At 41.0% G+C, this 16,131-nt stretch overlaps 1 protein-coding gene across 1 annotated transcript in view; it reads left to right on the top strand.

Annotated features, from left to right (window-relative positions):
* Positions 1 to 901: 901 nt before the first annotated feature.
* The window catches only part of LOC133451726 (ribonuclease inhibitor-like), a gene marked incomplete at its 3' end in the record, with an annotated part of 42,992 nt that continues 27,762 nt past the window's right edge, over positions 902 to 16,131 (top strand). The window contains exons 1-2 of the mRNA XM_061730868.1: positions 902 to 945; positions 3,350 to 3,478. Of these exons, the coding sequence (XP_061586852.1) occupies positions 902 to 945; positions 3,350 to 3,478 (173 nt within the window). The remainder of the gene's footprint in view (positions 946 to 3,349; positions 3,479 to 16,131) is intronic.

Genomic DNA, 16,131 nt, shown 5'->3' with positions numbered 1-16,131 from the left:
ACGAACAAACACTCACACAGACCGGGTCGGATCATTCACACGGGTTTTATTCCCACTTCTCCAGCTAAACGCAGTTGCTGGCCAGCTCTCTGCAGTGCGATTAACCCCAATCTTCAGATAAAACTAGTTTGTTGAGGAAAAAATATTAACTCTATTTGTAGCTGCAGAGGAAATAAATAATCTCACGAGGAAAACAAAAATATTGCTCACGCCTCTGAGCCTCTTCAACATAATATAGCAGTCAAAAAAGAAAAAAGTAAGAGTAATACAAAACATTTACTGTATGTTGTTCTATTATACTAATTTATTGAAACACATGGCGAGTCAAACATTTACCCAAGCAGCTGCCAAACACTCCAAAACAAGGTAGCCTTGTGCAGAACTGCGGCAGTAAATCCTTACTAAAGAGTAGAGCTCCGACGAGGACTTCCACTCTTTAGCAGGGATTTCATATGGATCCAAACCGTTAATAATGGTTATTTTCTCCATATTCCGGTCCCTGGCTTCCTTGTTTAAGGTATCCCGCTAAATTCCAGTTCCTTTCCAGCATTTTAACATCTTTTTTTGCATTCTGTCTGTTCACTTAGTGCTACTACACTGCTACTACACTTCTGTTTATTTACACTCACGAGGCTGCCAACATGGCTGCCGCATCCCAGAATGCACCTTGGTGACCAAGCCCTATTCAAGAACCAGAACAGAAAAAGCATCTGCACAAAATGAGTGCAATAGTTGCAAGCAGTGCAAAAGAACATCAGGAGGGACAAAAGATCTCAAATAGAGAGGCTAGCCAAGGAGGCAGAAATTGCAGCGGCTCAAATTAACATGAAGGAACTGTATATCATCACAAGGAAGCTGTCTGGAACAGACCGACATAGCAACAAATCAATAGCAGACAAGAATGGCCAACTGCTTTCAACCCCAGAAGAACAGCTCGAAAGATGGGTAGAGCACTTCAAAGAGATTCTGAACAGGCCACCACCAGCAGAACAGCCAGATATCCCCAAGGCCAGGATTCCACTTAGAATCAAGTGTTACAGACCAACAAAAGCTGAAATAAAAGCTGCAATTAAGCAACAGAAAACCGTCAATTTTGCGGATGACATAGCTCTCCTTTCACATACACATACACAGATGCAAGAGAAAATGGACAAACTCTCACAAACTGCAATAAAACTCGGTCACCCGCCCAAATATAGCAAAAACACAGGTAATCACGATCCATGCCAAACAGACCAACAAAAAGTTCAGAACTGTTGCACATTGATTGCATGTACACCATGAGTGACAAGCTTCTGGCAGCAGTTCTGTAGGTTCTGCAGACTGACCGCCATCACTTTCTGGATCTGATTCAGGTTCCATAAAAATCCAGCAAACTGATTCAGAGAATTGACCCAGTCAGTACATTTACATGCAAAAGAAGAGAAAGTCGAATTGTTGTCTTAATCCAACCTATATCGAATTTTTAATTGTATACACCTTAGCCGGGCTGTAGTCGAACTAAACTGCAGCTCTTGATAGCCTCAGTCTCATCTTCTTCCGCTTTATCCGTTCCCGGGTCGCGGGGGCAGCAGCCTCAGCAGGGATGCCCAGACTTCCCTCACCCCAGACACCTCCTCCATCTGACACAGCTCCCTGCAGGTCATTCACTAGGTCCTCCATGTTGTTCTGGGATTTTGACTCACCGTTCTTGTGATAATTTTTACCCCACGGGGGGAGATCTGGGAGCCTCAGATGGAGGGAGATTATCAGTGGTCTTGTATGTCTTCCATTTTCTAATAATTGCTCCCACAGTTCATTTCTTCACTCCAAGCTGCTACCTGTTGCAGATCTTCCCAGCCTGGTGCAGGTCTAAAAATATGTTTCTCACGTTCTTTGACAGCTCTTTGGTCTTGGCCATAGTGGAGTTTGGAGTGTGACTGTTTGAGGTTGTGGACATGTGTCATTTATAATGGTATAATGGTTAAAACAGGTGTCTTTTATACTGAGAACCAGTTAAATCGGGTGTCTTTTATACTGGTAACCATTTAAAACAGGTGTCTTTTATACTGGTGACCAGTTAAATAGGGTGTATTTTTATACTGTTAACCAGTTAAAACAGGTGTCTTTTATACTGGTAACCATTTAAAACAGGTGCCATTAATACAGGTAACGATTCATTCAATTCAATTTTATTTTTATAGCGTCTAATACAACAGATGTTGTCTCTAGACGCTTTCCAGAGATCCAAACGAGTGGAGGACAGAGGAGCCTCTTAAAGAAGAAGTTACAGGTCTGTGAAAGCTGGAAATCTTGCTTGTTTGGAGGTGACCAAATTCTTATTTTACTGAGGAATTTACCAATTAATTCAGTAAAAATCCTACAATGTCATTTCCTGGATTCTTTTCCCCGATTTTGTCTCTCATAGTTGAAGTGTACCTATGATGAAAATTACAGCCCTCTCTTGTCTTTTTAAGAGGCAGAACTTGAACAATTTGTGACTGACAAAATACTTTTTGCCCCACTGTAAATGTGTGGAGCAAGGTGAAAACAAGGCTTTACCTGAACTGCACCAAGAGTGGAGGATGGAGGGCACAACCACGCCACTCAAGTGACCAGAAGACGACAAGGAAGAAACCCAGGCCACCAGCAGCCCCACCGCCATCAGGCGGCCGAGGGAATCCCCGGGTGGAGCCTGTTTGACCACAGGAGACAGCCAGGAAACCCACGGTGATGGACCAGCACCCAACCGAGCACCAGCCACCCGGCATGGGCCGATCGCAGGGGCAAGAGGTCCACGCCCTCCAGGCCCACAACCCCCACTCGGCGAGAGGCTAGCCCGCTCAGAGAGAAAGGTCCATCCCGACAGCTGAGGAATATTGTTAACAATAATGATAAAACGGCCAAAACATTTGTCAATATACAATGTCAATATTGAATTTGATCACAGCATCATAACCAGTCAAATTCTAGTCCTGTGTTCCCAACATACAGGATCTACATGGTCTACATGGTCTACCAATAGTAATCAGAGTACTCACAACTATTTTATAGTACTTTGTTACCACATTCCTGATAGTAAACCTACTCTATTCTCTGTCATTGAAAATTATAATCTAATCAAATAGATGATTAGGTATCTCACTCAGTCCTGCGTTTAATGTGGAAGCATCAAGAAACCTGAGAGATGTGTTTCTGAACTGTGGAGTTTCTGATGGAACATGAGGGAAGAACGTGAAATCTCCAGGCAGAAAGAACCGAGCTGGGATTTGAACCACGAACCTTCTTACTGTGATGATCCAGTGTTCACTACCCACACAACTGAGAAAACGCTCATCTAGATTTTATCTGTGTTTTATTCTTTCTTCAGGTCAGAGTGCTACACTTTGTCAGAGATCAGCTGTTCTTCTCTGGTCTCAGCTCTGGAGTCCGACCCCTCCGATCTGAAACATCTGGACCTGAGTAACAACAACCTGCTGGATTCAGATGTGAAGCAGCTGTGTTGTTTTCTGGAGAGTCCAGACTGCAGACTGGAGACTCTGAGGTTTGTTCTCTGACTGAAGTTGGAAAAGTTGTGAGTCCTGCAGCCACAAACACCTGACCTGCCCTGGACCATATTGGTCTCATCATTAGAAACTAGTTCAATGTCTGCAAGCTGCTTTTCTATCATTTGATCACACGTGTATAGAGGTGTACAATATTCCCTAAACAAAGAAGAGAATGTTTGTTGAGTGCAGAGATCATGCAGCATCGTCTACAAATATCTTCATCTGTCATTTGTTCTGGAATCAAAAGATATTTTATCTGATTCCAAACACTAAGATTCTAAGGTTTGTCCTGACTGAGATATTCAAACACGTGTTACAATTACAAGTTGTTTATCTGCGTGTTTAACTCTTGAATCTAGTTTTACTGTATTTTCCGCACTATAAGGTGCACTTAAAATCCCACACACTTCTCAAAAGCCCTAGCCCTATAATAATCAGGTGCACCTTATGTATGAAGGTTGTTGTGCTTACTGACCTCGAACCAGTTTTCTGTGGTACAGTGCGCTCAAAAATCTGTCAAAATGTTTTGGTGCGACTTTGGTAAATGAGAAGCCGCTCCGCTGGATTGATTGTCGGACCATCGACTTGACACATTAAAGTTGATGCTTGGTTGGATACGGGTTGCAACGTCAGACAACGTTAGATAACTAATTATGTAGCGCTGGTAAATAACCATCATCCAACATCTACTTCAGGTTATGTTACTATTACAGGACGTAACGTTGGGTTTTTATTTTTTATTTTTTTATTTTTTATTTATTTTTATTTTTTTTACCTTGTCTGCACACATATTAATGATTGATACCATGACGGTAGAAACCAAACGCATATATATGTGCATTATTACTATATTTAATATATATATATACGTATATATATGCATACACATACATAAATATACACGTAAAAACCCAGTGATTTTATTTTATTTTTTTTCGGGGGGGGGGGGGGGGGGGGGGGGGGGACGACATCCACTGCCAATCCAGGAAGCAGGAACACACGGAGACACACGTCAACACTGGAAATCTGCAATCTGTGTGTGTGTGTGTGTGTGTGTGTGTGTGTGTGTATGTATATGTTTGTGTGGCTGTGTATGTGTGTGTATATGTATGTGACTGAGTGGCTATATATGTGTGTGTGTGTGTGTGTGTGTGTGTGTGTGTGTGTGTGTGTGTGTGTGTGTGTGTGTGTGTGTGTGTGTGTGTGTGTGTGTGTGTGTGTGTGTGTGTGTGTATGTATATGTTTGTGTGACTGTGTATGTGTGTGTATATGTATGTGACTGAGTGGCTATATGTGTGTGTGTGTGTGTGTGATGTGTGTGTGTGTGTGTGTGTGTGTGTGTGTGTGTGTGTGTGTGTGTGTGCGTGTGTGTGTGTGTGTGTATGTATATGTTTGTGTGACTGTGTATGTGTGTGTGTGTGATGTGTGTGTGTGTGTGTGTGTGTGTGTGTGTGTGTGTGTGTGTGTGTGTGTGTGTGTGTGAAAATAATTGTGCCCCAGTTCTTTATGTTTTTGTGTATCTGACATTCAAACAAATGCTTAATTTTCTCTTTATACAAATGAATGAGTCGACATCTGTCACATAATTCCTCCTGACATGTTTGTTTGTGTGGAAACTTGAATCATTTGGCCGCACAACATGAGTTTGTATGGATGGATCCACTGGTGGAGCTGAAGTCACTGCGTCTTTATTGGAGCAGCAGCATGAAGTCATGAATATTGATGAAGATCTTTTTCACTGGTTCTGTTTGACTGTTTTAACATGCATCCTGGAGGTTCAACTCACATCTTTTATTCTTTATTCAGATTGGTGAACTGCAGGTTGTCAGAGATCAGCTTTTCTTCTCTGGTCTCATCTCTGAAGTCCAACCCCTCCCGTCTGAAACTTCTGGACCTGAGCTGGAACCAGAACCTGCAGGATTCAGGAGTGAAACATCTGTGTGGATTTCTGGAGAGTGCAGACTGCAGACTGGAGTATCTGGGGTCAGACATGTTTTAGTTGTGTATTCAAATGAATATGATGTGAAAGTTATGTTGACACTAACCTGCAGACATCAGGCTGATCTTCTACTGATCCACACTGACCATCTGACTGCTCTGAGTTCTTCTTCTCTGCTTTAGTTTCATCTTAAACTTCCTCTTCTGATTCATTACATAAAACTAAACATGTGAATGTGTCAGACAGGAACAAATGAAGAACCAGAGATGTGTCTGAACCTGGAATAAAACATCTGAACAAACATGAATTAACCTAATATTTCAATGTTCATTTTTATGGAAGAAAACATTTTAACAAGATCAAAGTTTTACATCAAAACTTGCCTCCAATAAACTTTTACCTTCATTTGTATTTACACAAAGACTGACATTTGAATTCAAATTCTATCAAAACTTGTTCTGCCATTTAAAACTACATTAAACCCTGGTGCATCAATTAATTTCTATATTTTGACAAGTATTTGGTTCTAGTTTCCCTGTAAGGGTTCAGATTTGTAAGTTTTTGTACCATCATGCATCTGTTCTTGATGAATCAAATGTATTAATCAGACAAAAGTTTTCTGCACCAGTTCCAGATCCATCACTGGAGAAGAGATGTCTTTCATGAATGCTGAATAAACACAGACGTCGTCATGTCCTGAAACTCTTTTTCTGCTCACAAAGTCCTTCTAGGAATGAAAACTTTATCGTCAAAAACATCATTTACAAACAGATGTGTTATTGGGAAAGAAACACGTGACATGAATGGACTTTACATGGTCTAGACTGTCGTCCTCATCACTGACTTTATTGAAATCAGAACAAACTCAGACTTTTCTGATCATCAAGTCAATAATACTGAAGAGAAATATATGCAGACTATTGATCACATGTGTGACATCAATATGAACATCAGCCTTCATAAAGTCCATCACCTTTCTAATTCTCATATGGAACATTTAAAGTGACGAAGATGGTGCTGAACTGTAATTAATCTGTAAAACGATGAAGATGATGCTGAACTGTAATTTATCTGTAAAATGATGATGACAATGAGGAGACAAACACAGAAATTATGAATAAGTATTGATGAAATGAATGATTGTTCAGAGTGACAGCTGACTGATCAGACGGAGCAGCAGGATGAAGAAGTCCTGCTTATTTTTCTGGTCCAGACCAGGATAGCTGCACACCAGAAATCTCCATGGTAACGAGTCCAGCCCTGCTTATGTGCAAACACTAAGATTCTAACGTTTGTACTGACTGAGATATTCAAACACATGGGTTACAATAACAAGTTTATCTGCTTGTTGAACACTTGAAACTAGTTTTACCACATGAAATAATAGACATCAGTTCTTCATGTTTTTGTGTCTCTAACATTCAAACAAATGCTTCATTTTCTGTTCATACAAATGAATGAGTTGACATTTGTCCCAGAATTCCTCCTGACATGTTTGTTTGTGTGGAAACGTGAATCATTTGGCTGCACAACATGAGCTTGTATGGATGGATCCACTGGTGGAGCTGCAGAGTTGAAGAGCTGAAGTCACTACGTCTTTATTGGAGCAGCAGCATGATGTCATGAATATTGATGAAGATCGTTTTCACTGGTTCTGTTGGACTGTTTTAATGTGCATCATGGAGGTTCAGCTCACATCTTTTATTTGTATTCTTTATAGATTGGTGTACTGCAGGTTGTCAGAGATCAGCAGTTCTTCTCTGGTCTCAGCTCTGAAGTCCAACCCCTCCCATATGAAACTTCTGAACCTGAGTAACAACATCCTGCAGGATTCAGGAGTGGAACATCTGTGTGGATTTCTGGAGAGTCCAGGCTGCAGACTGGAGACTCTGAGGTCAGATATGTTTTAGTTGTGTGTTCAGATGAATCTGATGTGAAAGTTATGTTGACACTAACCTGCAGACATCAGGCTGATCTTCTACTGATCCACACTGACCATCTGACTGCTCTGAGTTCTTCTTCTCTGCTTTAGTTTCATCTTAAAGTTGCTCTTCTGATTCATTGCATAAAACTAAACATGTGAATGTGTCAGACAGGAACAAATGAAGAACCAGAGATGTGTCTGAACCTGGAATAAAACATCTGAACAAACATTAATTAACTTTACAGCTAATAGTCCAGTCAATCTAACTCAAAAAAGGGCCCAACCCAGGAGAAATTGCAATAGTAATGTTTCATAGTTTTTATTGGTCCAAATACCCTCCTGCATCATATATTAAAAGTATACCTTCACAGATTTAGTGGAACATACTTTTTTTCAATGTCAAAAGCAACATTTCAACATGTTAAAGTGACCTGGTCTGGGTAAAATTCTGTTAATATAGAAGGGTCTTTGTACACCTATTTGACATGTGTAGTGTATTTTACTAAGTTTTTGGGGTCTATCTCTCCAATAATACTAATACCAATATAATAATTTTCCGACCCTGTTCTAATATCATATACCTCATATACCCTTTTGGGTATTACTAGCCCAACATCTAATTTTTTTTAACAAAATTTACACTCAAAGTTTGTGCTAGACTGCTCCAATGGTTGTATCTGCATCTAAAATAGGTGTATCTGCATCTAAGATTGTTCCTGAGAGATATGTTTAGTGTCTGCCATGACATGACCCCGCACTGACCCCCATCAGTGGCACACGACGCGCGGGCAGCGTGCGTGTGTGTGAATCTGGCAGAGACTGTCGTTGGGGGCTGACCTCCTGTAAGTCAGAAGTAAGTCACTTCTACCACTCAGTACTATAAAACATATTTATAATCATCACCAGTTTTCATTTTTCCAGCTTAGGTTACTCTTTATGTTAGCTAGCGGTCAGCTAGCAGTTAGCTAACATTTGCTAGCTGAGAACAGTAACATCTACCAGCAGTTTGAATTTGAGCTGTTGGAAAGAATTTCAGGAGTGATATATACCGTATTTTCTGGACTATAAGCCGCTACTTTTTTCATAGGTTTTGAACCATGCGGCTTATACAAAGGTGCGGCTATTCTGTGGATTTTTCTTCCACCGCTAGGGGGAGTGCTAACCGGAATTATAAAAAAAACGAAGACAAAATAAATGCAAAGAAGAATACGCTACTTCTTCTTTCTTTTTAAAAATAAAATCCTTTTTAGAAGTACTTCTTCTTTACCAGATAAAAGTAGGTAGAAGCAGATTTCAAATAGATAAATACATAGCGGTTATTTTCTCTTGGTTCTGTCCAGTTTTAATCAGCAAAGTTGCTGCCGTGTTAAAAGACACTTTTAGGAAAGGATCTATTTAGGTACAAACATGTACATCATTTACAGTTCAAAATGGTTCTGTACATCTGTAAATATCTAATCTAACAACATAAATATCTGCGGCTTGCATATCTTTTTTTTTAAATAAAATGGATGCGGATTATATACAGGTGCGGCTTGTATATCTTTTTTTTATTTTTTTTTTTTAAATAGAGCGGATGCGGCTTATATACAGGTGCGGCTTATAGCCTAGAAAATACGGTAAATACAATTGTAAAATAATTAATAGTAATAAACTGCTGAAATTACTATTCAAATGTGTATCATTGAAATGTTTTTTATAAATGTGTTGCCTAATGTTAGCAAATCTCACCCTTCACCCTTGGCCTGTATACAAGCGAAAAAGGAATATTTTTGTCACATCTGATGAACAATAAAATGTTCTGAGTCTGAATCTATCATCATCATCATCATTATCTCATGTTTAATGTGGTAATGTTTACTTCTTATATTATAATATCATACATGGCAAAAAGCAATGCACCCACAGAGATTATCACTCTTTTTTAAGAAGCGTGGAAAGTCGTCAACAAATGAAACAATGTTTAAAAAAAGCTTGAGCCTGAGTGATCAGTGTCACAGCCAGCATAATACATTTGAACATTAAAAAATAATTAAAATTTTTGCCATTTAATTGTTGTTTATTAACTTAAAGCAATATATTATATCAGAAGTATAAAACTGTGTGCTGTTAATGCTTTTGTTCCAGATCGAGATGGCTGAGTGTGTATTCTGTGGGAATCAAACATCTGATGAAGCACCGACTGTTAAGTTAACCCAGAAGGGCTGCGATGGTATTCTCAGAGCCAATGAACAACGCAGTGCAGGCATAAGCGTAGTCCCCGGCCAAGTGGTTCATGTAGAATGCCGGAGGAAATTCATCAACCCACGTGAAATAGAACAACTGAAGAAACAGCAGCAACGTTTTAAAGGAGAGGTAGTTGGTTGTAAACGGAGATCATCTGGCCCCTCATTTTCATACAAAGATCACTGTTTGTTTTGTGGGGTGCATGACAGATATGCAGGCAAGAGGAAAGAGTTCAAACTGATTCATGTTAGGACCAAAGACTTCCAGACAAAACTAGTTGAATGTTGCACTAAGCGTTCAGACCATTGGTCTGATATAGTGAGAGGAAGACTGGCATATGTAAATGACCTTCACGCTGCTGATACAGTATACCACAAAACATGCAACGGCAACTTCAGAACCGGAAGACAAGTTCCCAAGTGTTTCCAAGATGAAGACAGTGATAGTTCAAAAAGGCGTAAAACTGGGAGGCCCCAGTCCTTTTCTCAGGCTGATGCTTTTTTGAAAGTGGCAGACAATCTCCGCCACAGTGATGAGGAGCAGACGACAATAAATGACCTTATCATCAGGATGAAGGACTACCTAGGAGATGGTGAGGAGCCATACAGCTTTCGCCACATGAAAGAACAACTTCAAAATCATTTTGGTAGTGACATTGTCATCAGTGAGGTAAAAGGAAAACAGAATGTGGTGACGTTCCGAAGGACAGCTTCAGCAATTCTGCATGATTTTTTTGATGGATCCAAGAGAGATGTTAATGACAAGGAGAGGCTTATTATGGCTGCAGCAGAACTCTTGAAATCAGACATTAAGTCTGTTGAGCAGACAAATAGTACTTATCCATCTAGTCTAGAAATGTCATCTGTGATGAAGACACTGCTATATGTTCCACAGTCTCTGCAGCTTTTCCTGCGCACACTATTTGTTGGGAGAGAAAAGGAACTAAAGGTTTGTTCTCTCGGTCAAGCCATGATGCAAGCTACCAGACCAAGAGCTCTACTCCCACCACTTCAGCTTGGGGTTGGTGTACAAATGCATCACCACTTTGCATCAAAATTTCTAGTTGACACTCTGTATCACCTTGGATTTGGCTGTTCATATTCAGAAGTACAGATGTACGAAAGAAGTGCTGCAGTAGCACAGAAACTTGAGGTCCATGGATTCACACCAGGACACTTCATGCAATATGTTGCAGACAATGTTGACCATAATATCCGAACAATTGATGGCCATGGAACATTCCATGGCATGGGAATTATTGCATGCATCACCCCCAAAATTGAACGAGCTTCAGTCATTCCACGTATCAAGGTGACAGCAAATGACCTAGCAGATGTTGGACGCATTAACATTGTTCCATATGTACAGAAGTCTGGGGGTCTTAAAGACCTTACCTACAGTGAAATTGAAGAGCACTCTGAAGACAATAGAGAGACAGCTGCTGATACACTCTGGAAGCTGTCCTTGCTGCTTGGCAAATGCTCGAGGCCTGGATGGTCTGGAATGATGAAAATGCTCAACACCGGAGATCATCCTGGTCAGTCATCAGTCATGTTCCTACCCATGATTGACATGAATCCAGGAGATCTGACTTGCATTCATTCCACTCTCCAGTTCATTCATGATCACGCAACTCGTTACCAGGTCACTCCAATTCTAACTTTTGATCAACCACTGTGGTGGAAAGCGATGACAATTATTGAAAGTGAAGCACCTGGCAGTCCACTGAAATCTATTGTTCTCCGACTTGGTGGATTCCATGTGCTCATGAGTTTCCTTGGCACAATTGGTCATTTGATGTCAGGCTCTGGATTGGAAGAAATCCTTGAATTAGTGTATGCACCAAATACAGTGCCCAAAATGCTTGAAGGAAAAACAATTGCCAGGGCCATAAGAGGTCATTTCCTGGTTGATGGGGCACTGAACACCCTTCTGGCAGTCAAAACCTTTCAAGTAAACCTGCCCGCCCTGGCAAGCTACGCTGTTGGCTTGAAGGATGTGTCAGAGTTGACTGAAGATGGTACTATTGCTGATGAAAGTGAAAAAACACAAAATGTGACAACTCCAGACGAACCAGTTTCTGATCAGTCTGATGTAGGATCCACAGGCCATTCTAAAGATTTAGAAGGGGAACTAGCAGAAGCCTCCGATCTCTATGACAGTGTTATGGCTGCCACCACAACTATGACAAATGGAAGTGAACTACTTAAAAACATAGCCCGGCGTTTGGAGGCAGAGAAGGCAACAATGGTAGATGACCGAACAGCAGCACTCTGGCTACAGTACATGGAAATGATCAATATTGTCCGTGCATTCATCAGATCAGAGAGAACTGGAAATTGGGATCAGCATCTTGATACCCTGACAGACATGATGCCATTCATGGCTGCCTCCGGACATAACTTGTATGTCAAATCCCTGAGCATATACCTCAAGAAAATGCGAGAACTAGAATACACTCATCCCCATGTTCAAAAAAGATTTCAAGAAGATGGCCTGCAAGTTGTTCGTAGGTCAGATGAATACTGGGCTGGACTTTCCCCGGACCTTGTAATAGAACAAGCCCTCATGCGAAGTATGAAAGTGAGTGGAGGACTGACACGTGGAAGGGGTATGTCCGAAACACAACGATTGGTGTGGGTTCTTACCAACCCTGCAACATCTGAAATCAACAATGCTATGCAAGAACTGACAGGGGTAAATTATAAAACTAGTGAACAGCACAAGGACCTCACTGCATCAAGTCAGGCAAGAGACACTGCAGACACAATCAAAATTCTAAAGTTGTTAGAGTCACAAAGTCCATTTGCTGGGTATGAACACCTTCAACATTTAATCACTGGTGTGACAGCCCATGATGCAGTGAATGTGGACCATTCAAAAGAAGTCGGAAAAGGGGTCTTAAAAGACATGGTAGGTAAAAAGGTGACAGAATATACATTCAAGAGGAAAGCACATGCAGTCACCATGGACTCCAAATCCACAGTCAAACTGAACAATGAAGAAGTTGTCCATATTGATCCACAGCTTTTGTTTCAGAGACTAGTGATTGCTGGGACACAGGCAGACAATTTAGCTGAAGCCTTCAAGTATGAGCTCTGCGGGTATCCACCTGCCCTCTTTGAGACAAAAACAGTGCTTCTCCCAGCGAACAAACCCCAAATCGCAAAACCAATATGGAACGCTGTGCCGCATGATGATGTACCAGAAAAAGACATCCTGTATGTCTTAGATGGAGGGGCCCTCCTCCACCGAATACCCTGGGAGATAGGAAAGACATACGGGGCAATAGTAGAAACTTACATCTTTTACATTCAAAAACATTATGGACAATCAGTGGTGATCGTGTTTGATGGGTACAGCAGCCAGCCATCTACGAAAGATGGTGCTCACAGAAGGAGGAATCCAAAGACTGGCCGGAAGGTTTCATTCACATCAACCATGTCACTGAGTTTGAAAAAGGAGGAATTTCTGTCAAACAATGACAACAAACAATGTTTCATAAACCTGTTGGGGGAAGGACTAAAACTTGCAGGGTTTGATGTTCACAATGCTCATGGAGATGCAGATGTGCTTATAGTTCAAACAGCAGTGACAGCAGCATTGAAACAAAGAACTGTCCTTGTGGGAGATGACACTGACCTCCTCATTCTTCTGCTACACTTCTATCAGCAAGGAGAGCTGTACTTCATGTCTGAACCCAGGAAGTTGCCTTCGCCAAGACGCAGGTTTTTGAACATTGGGCATGCAAGAGATGTGTTGGGTGAGGATGTTAGCAACAACATCTTATTTGCACATGCCATGCTTGGCTGTGATACAACATCCAGAGTGTTTGGAGTTGGGAAAGGGGTATCTTTGCGTCTGAGTCAAGAAAACGACTCATTCAGAGTACAGGCCACCATTTTTCAAAAACAGTTTGCTACCAAAGATGAAATTGCTGATGCAGGGGAAAGGGCAATGATGCTAATATACAAAGGTGGAGAGACAGATTCTCTTAATGACCTCAGGCTGAAACGTTTCTACGCTAAGGTGACTGACAGCAAAACAGCTGTCCACCCTCGCAACTTGCCACCAACATCTTCCTCTGCCAGGTTTCACAGCTTCAGAGTGTACCATCAAGTCCAGGAATGGATGGGAAACTCACTACCACCGGAGGAATGGGGCTGGAAGATCCAAGATTCATTCCTCATTCCTGTCCATTCAGACCAGAACCCTGCTCCTCAATCGTTGTTGGAGCTTGTGCGCTGTAATTGCAAGTCAGGTTGTGGCACTATGCATTGCAAATGCCGTCGTCAAGGACTTGATTGCTCCCTAGCCTGTTCAGAGTGCAGAGGTGTGTGCGCGAATATGTCAGCACAACATTTGGATGAGGACATGGAGTAAATGTTACATGTAGGCCTACAGTCAAGCTTGGTCTCATTTGGTTTCAGTCTGTGCTGATATGTATCATAGTTTTTATGGAAAAATATATTACTGAGACAAATTTGGATGGTGCAGAAGATTCAATAATAATAAATCGTTTATGACCTAATTTGATTGACTTTATTTGGATTCAAAAAAGGTAATTTTAGCTTAAGGGTACCCCCAAAGTGCACATATACATTCAGAACAGGTCATTTTTGATGGTTGTATGTGAAAAAACACCATAGAAAACCAATGTGTAGACATAAATTATTTGAAAATAGCATATTCAGAAGTAGAGATGCATCATTTTTTTGTATGACGCTATGGCATGAAGGGCCCAAATTTCAACCCCTGAATTTACCTTGATCCACTAAGTATATAATGGTATACTTTTAATATAATATTTGGATGTCCCTAAGGATCACATAAAACCTTGAATGATTACTATTGCAATTTTCCCTGGGTCGAACCACAGATTGACTGGACTATAATACGTTCAGAAATGTCATCCAGATGTTAATAAACTGAGAGAGTCTGACAGACGATAGTGGAAAGACTGAATGTGTAGTCGTCCAATATATGAGTTATAGAACTAATTTACTAAATAACTTCTTACTGTGGGTGAAATCAGTCAAACCAACATTGGCTTCCTTTGACTAACATTAAATTTCATTTTAACAAATACAAATTTACCCAATATGAAATTCTAAACATGGAAAAACATATTTGTCTGTGTTTTTAGGGCCCGAGCACTTACAGTGCGAAGGCCCTATTGTATCTCTAGGAATTTTTCTTTCTTTCTTTCTTTCTTTCTTTCTTTCTTTCTTTCTTTCTTTCTTTCTTTCTTTCTTTTTTTTTCTTCTGACAAAAGGAAGGCCTTTTTGCCCCCTTAAACATGCCCAAAAAGTCACCAAATTTTGCACGCAAGTCAGGCCTGGCGAAAAATTTGATATTTATTGGTTTGCATTAATGGGCGTGGCAAAATGGCTCAACAGCGCCCCCTTGAAAACTTTGCTCCTCAAGCCCCACGATAAGGTTTGACGTACATGCACGAAAATCGGTACACACCTGTATCATGGCGCAACTTAAACAAAAGACTCCTGGGGTCATGCCCGAAACCGAACAGGAAGTCGGACATTTTGAATTAGTCGTGTCATTTTGGCGCAATTTATGCCATTCCTTCGGCAATTAATACGGCCCGAACCGTAACGTGCACCCAGGTGTTTTATACCTCAAAATGTGCATCTCCATTTTGCGACTACGTGCATTACTTTTCTCTTTCAAAAGTGTTACCGTGGCGACGCTAGACGTCAAAAAGCGTGCCCCCCTTCATGTGATTGGTCCATATTTGATAGTTCTCCAAAAGTCACCACATTTTGCACGCAAGCCAGGCCTGGCGATAAATTTGATATTTCATGATGCATTAATGGGCGTGACCTAACGGCTCAACAGCGCCCCCTAGAAAACGTATTGCCTCAAGCCCCACAATACGGTTTGACGTACATGCACCAAAATCGGTACACACCTGTATCATGTTGCAACCATATTTGATAGTTCCTACTTTCTGCCATAACTGTTGAATGGTTTAATATAAACAGTTGTGAGTGGTGTCATGGGACTTGGTTTTGAGTCTTTGCACATAATTGGTGCAAATTAGCCCCGCCTATTTTTCTTATTGGTCAATATTTAATAGTCCCTATTCTCTGCCATAACTTTTGAACGGGTTGTGATAAAGACATGTGGGTGGTGTCATCGGATTCGGTATTGAGTACTTGACGTTCATTGGCCTGAAATAGCCCCGCCCCTTCTGCTGATCGGTGAATATTTGATAGTCCCTATTCTCTGCCATAACTTTTGAACGGGTTGTGATAAAGACATGTGGGTGGTGTCATCGAACTCGGTTTTGACTCCTTCACCTTCATTGGCCTGAATTAGCCCCGCCCCTTCTTCTGATTGGTCGATATTTGATAGAGGCTATTTTCTGCCATAATTTGAATACTTTGATAGAGAGTTGTAGCTGGTGTCATCCGCTAAATGTCCAGTTCTGAAGAATCTACATGAAGTCATACAAGCTTCCACTGCAGCCTGAACAGGCACAAGAGTGCGAGGGC

Source organism: Cololabis saira, chromosome 10 (assembly GCF_033807715.1).
Source record: "Cololabis saira isolate AMF1-May2022 chromosome 10, fColSai1.1, whole genome shotgun sequence".
NCBI lineage: Eukaryota > Metazoa > Chordata > Actinopteri > Beloniformes > Belonidae > Cololabis > Cololabis saira.
Note: the sequence above shows the minus strand (reverse complement) of the source record. Positions and strands in the feature narration are given on the sequence as shown.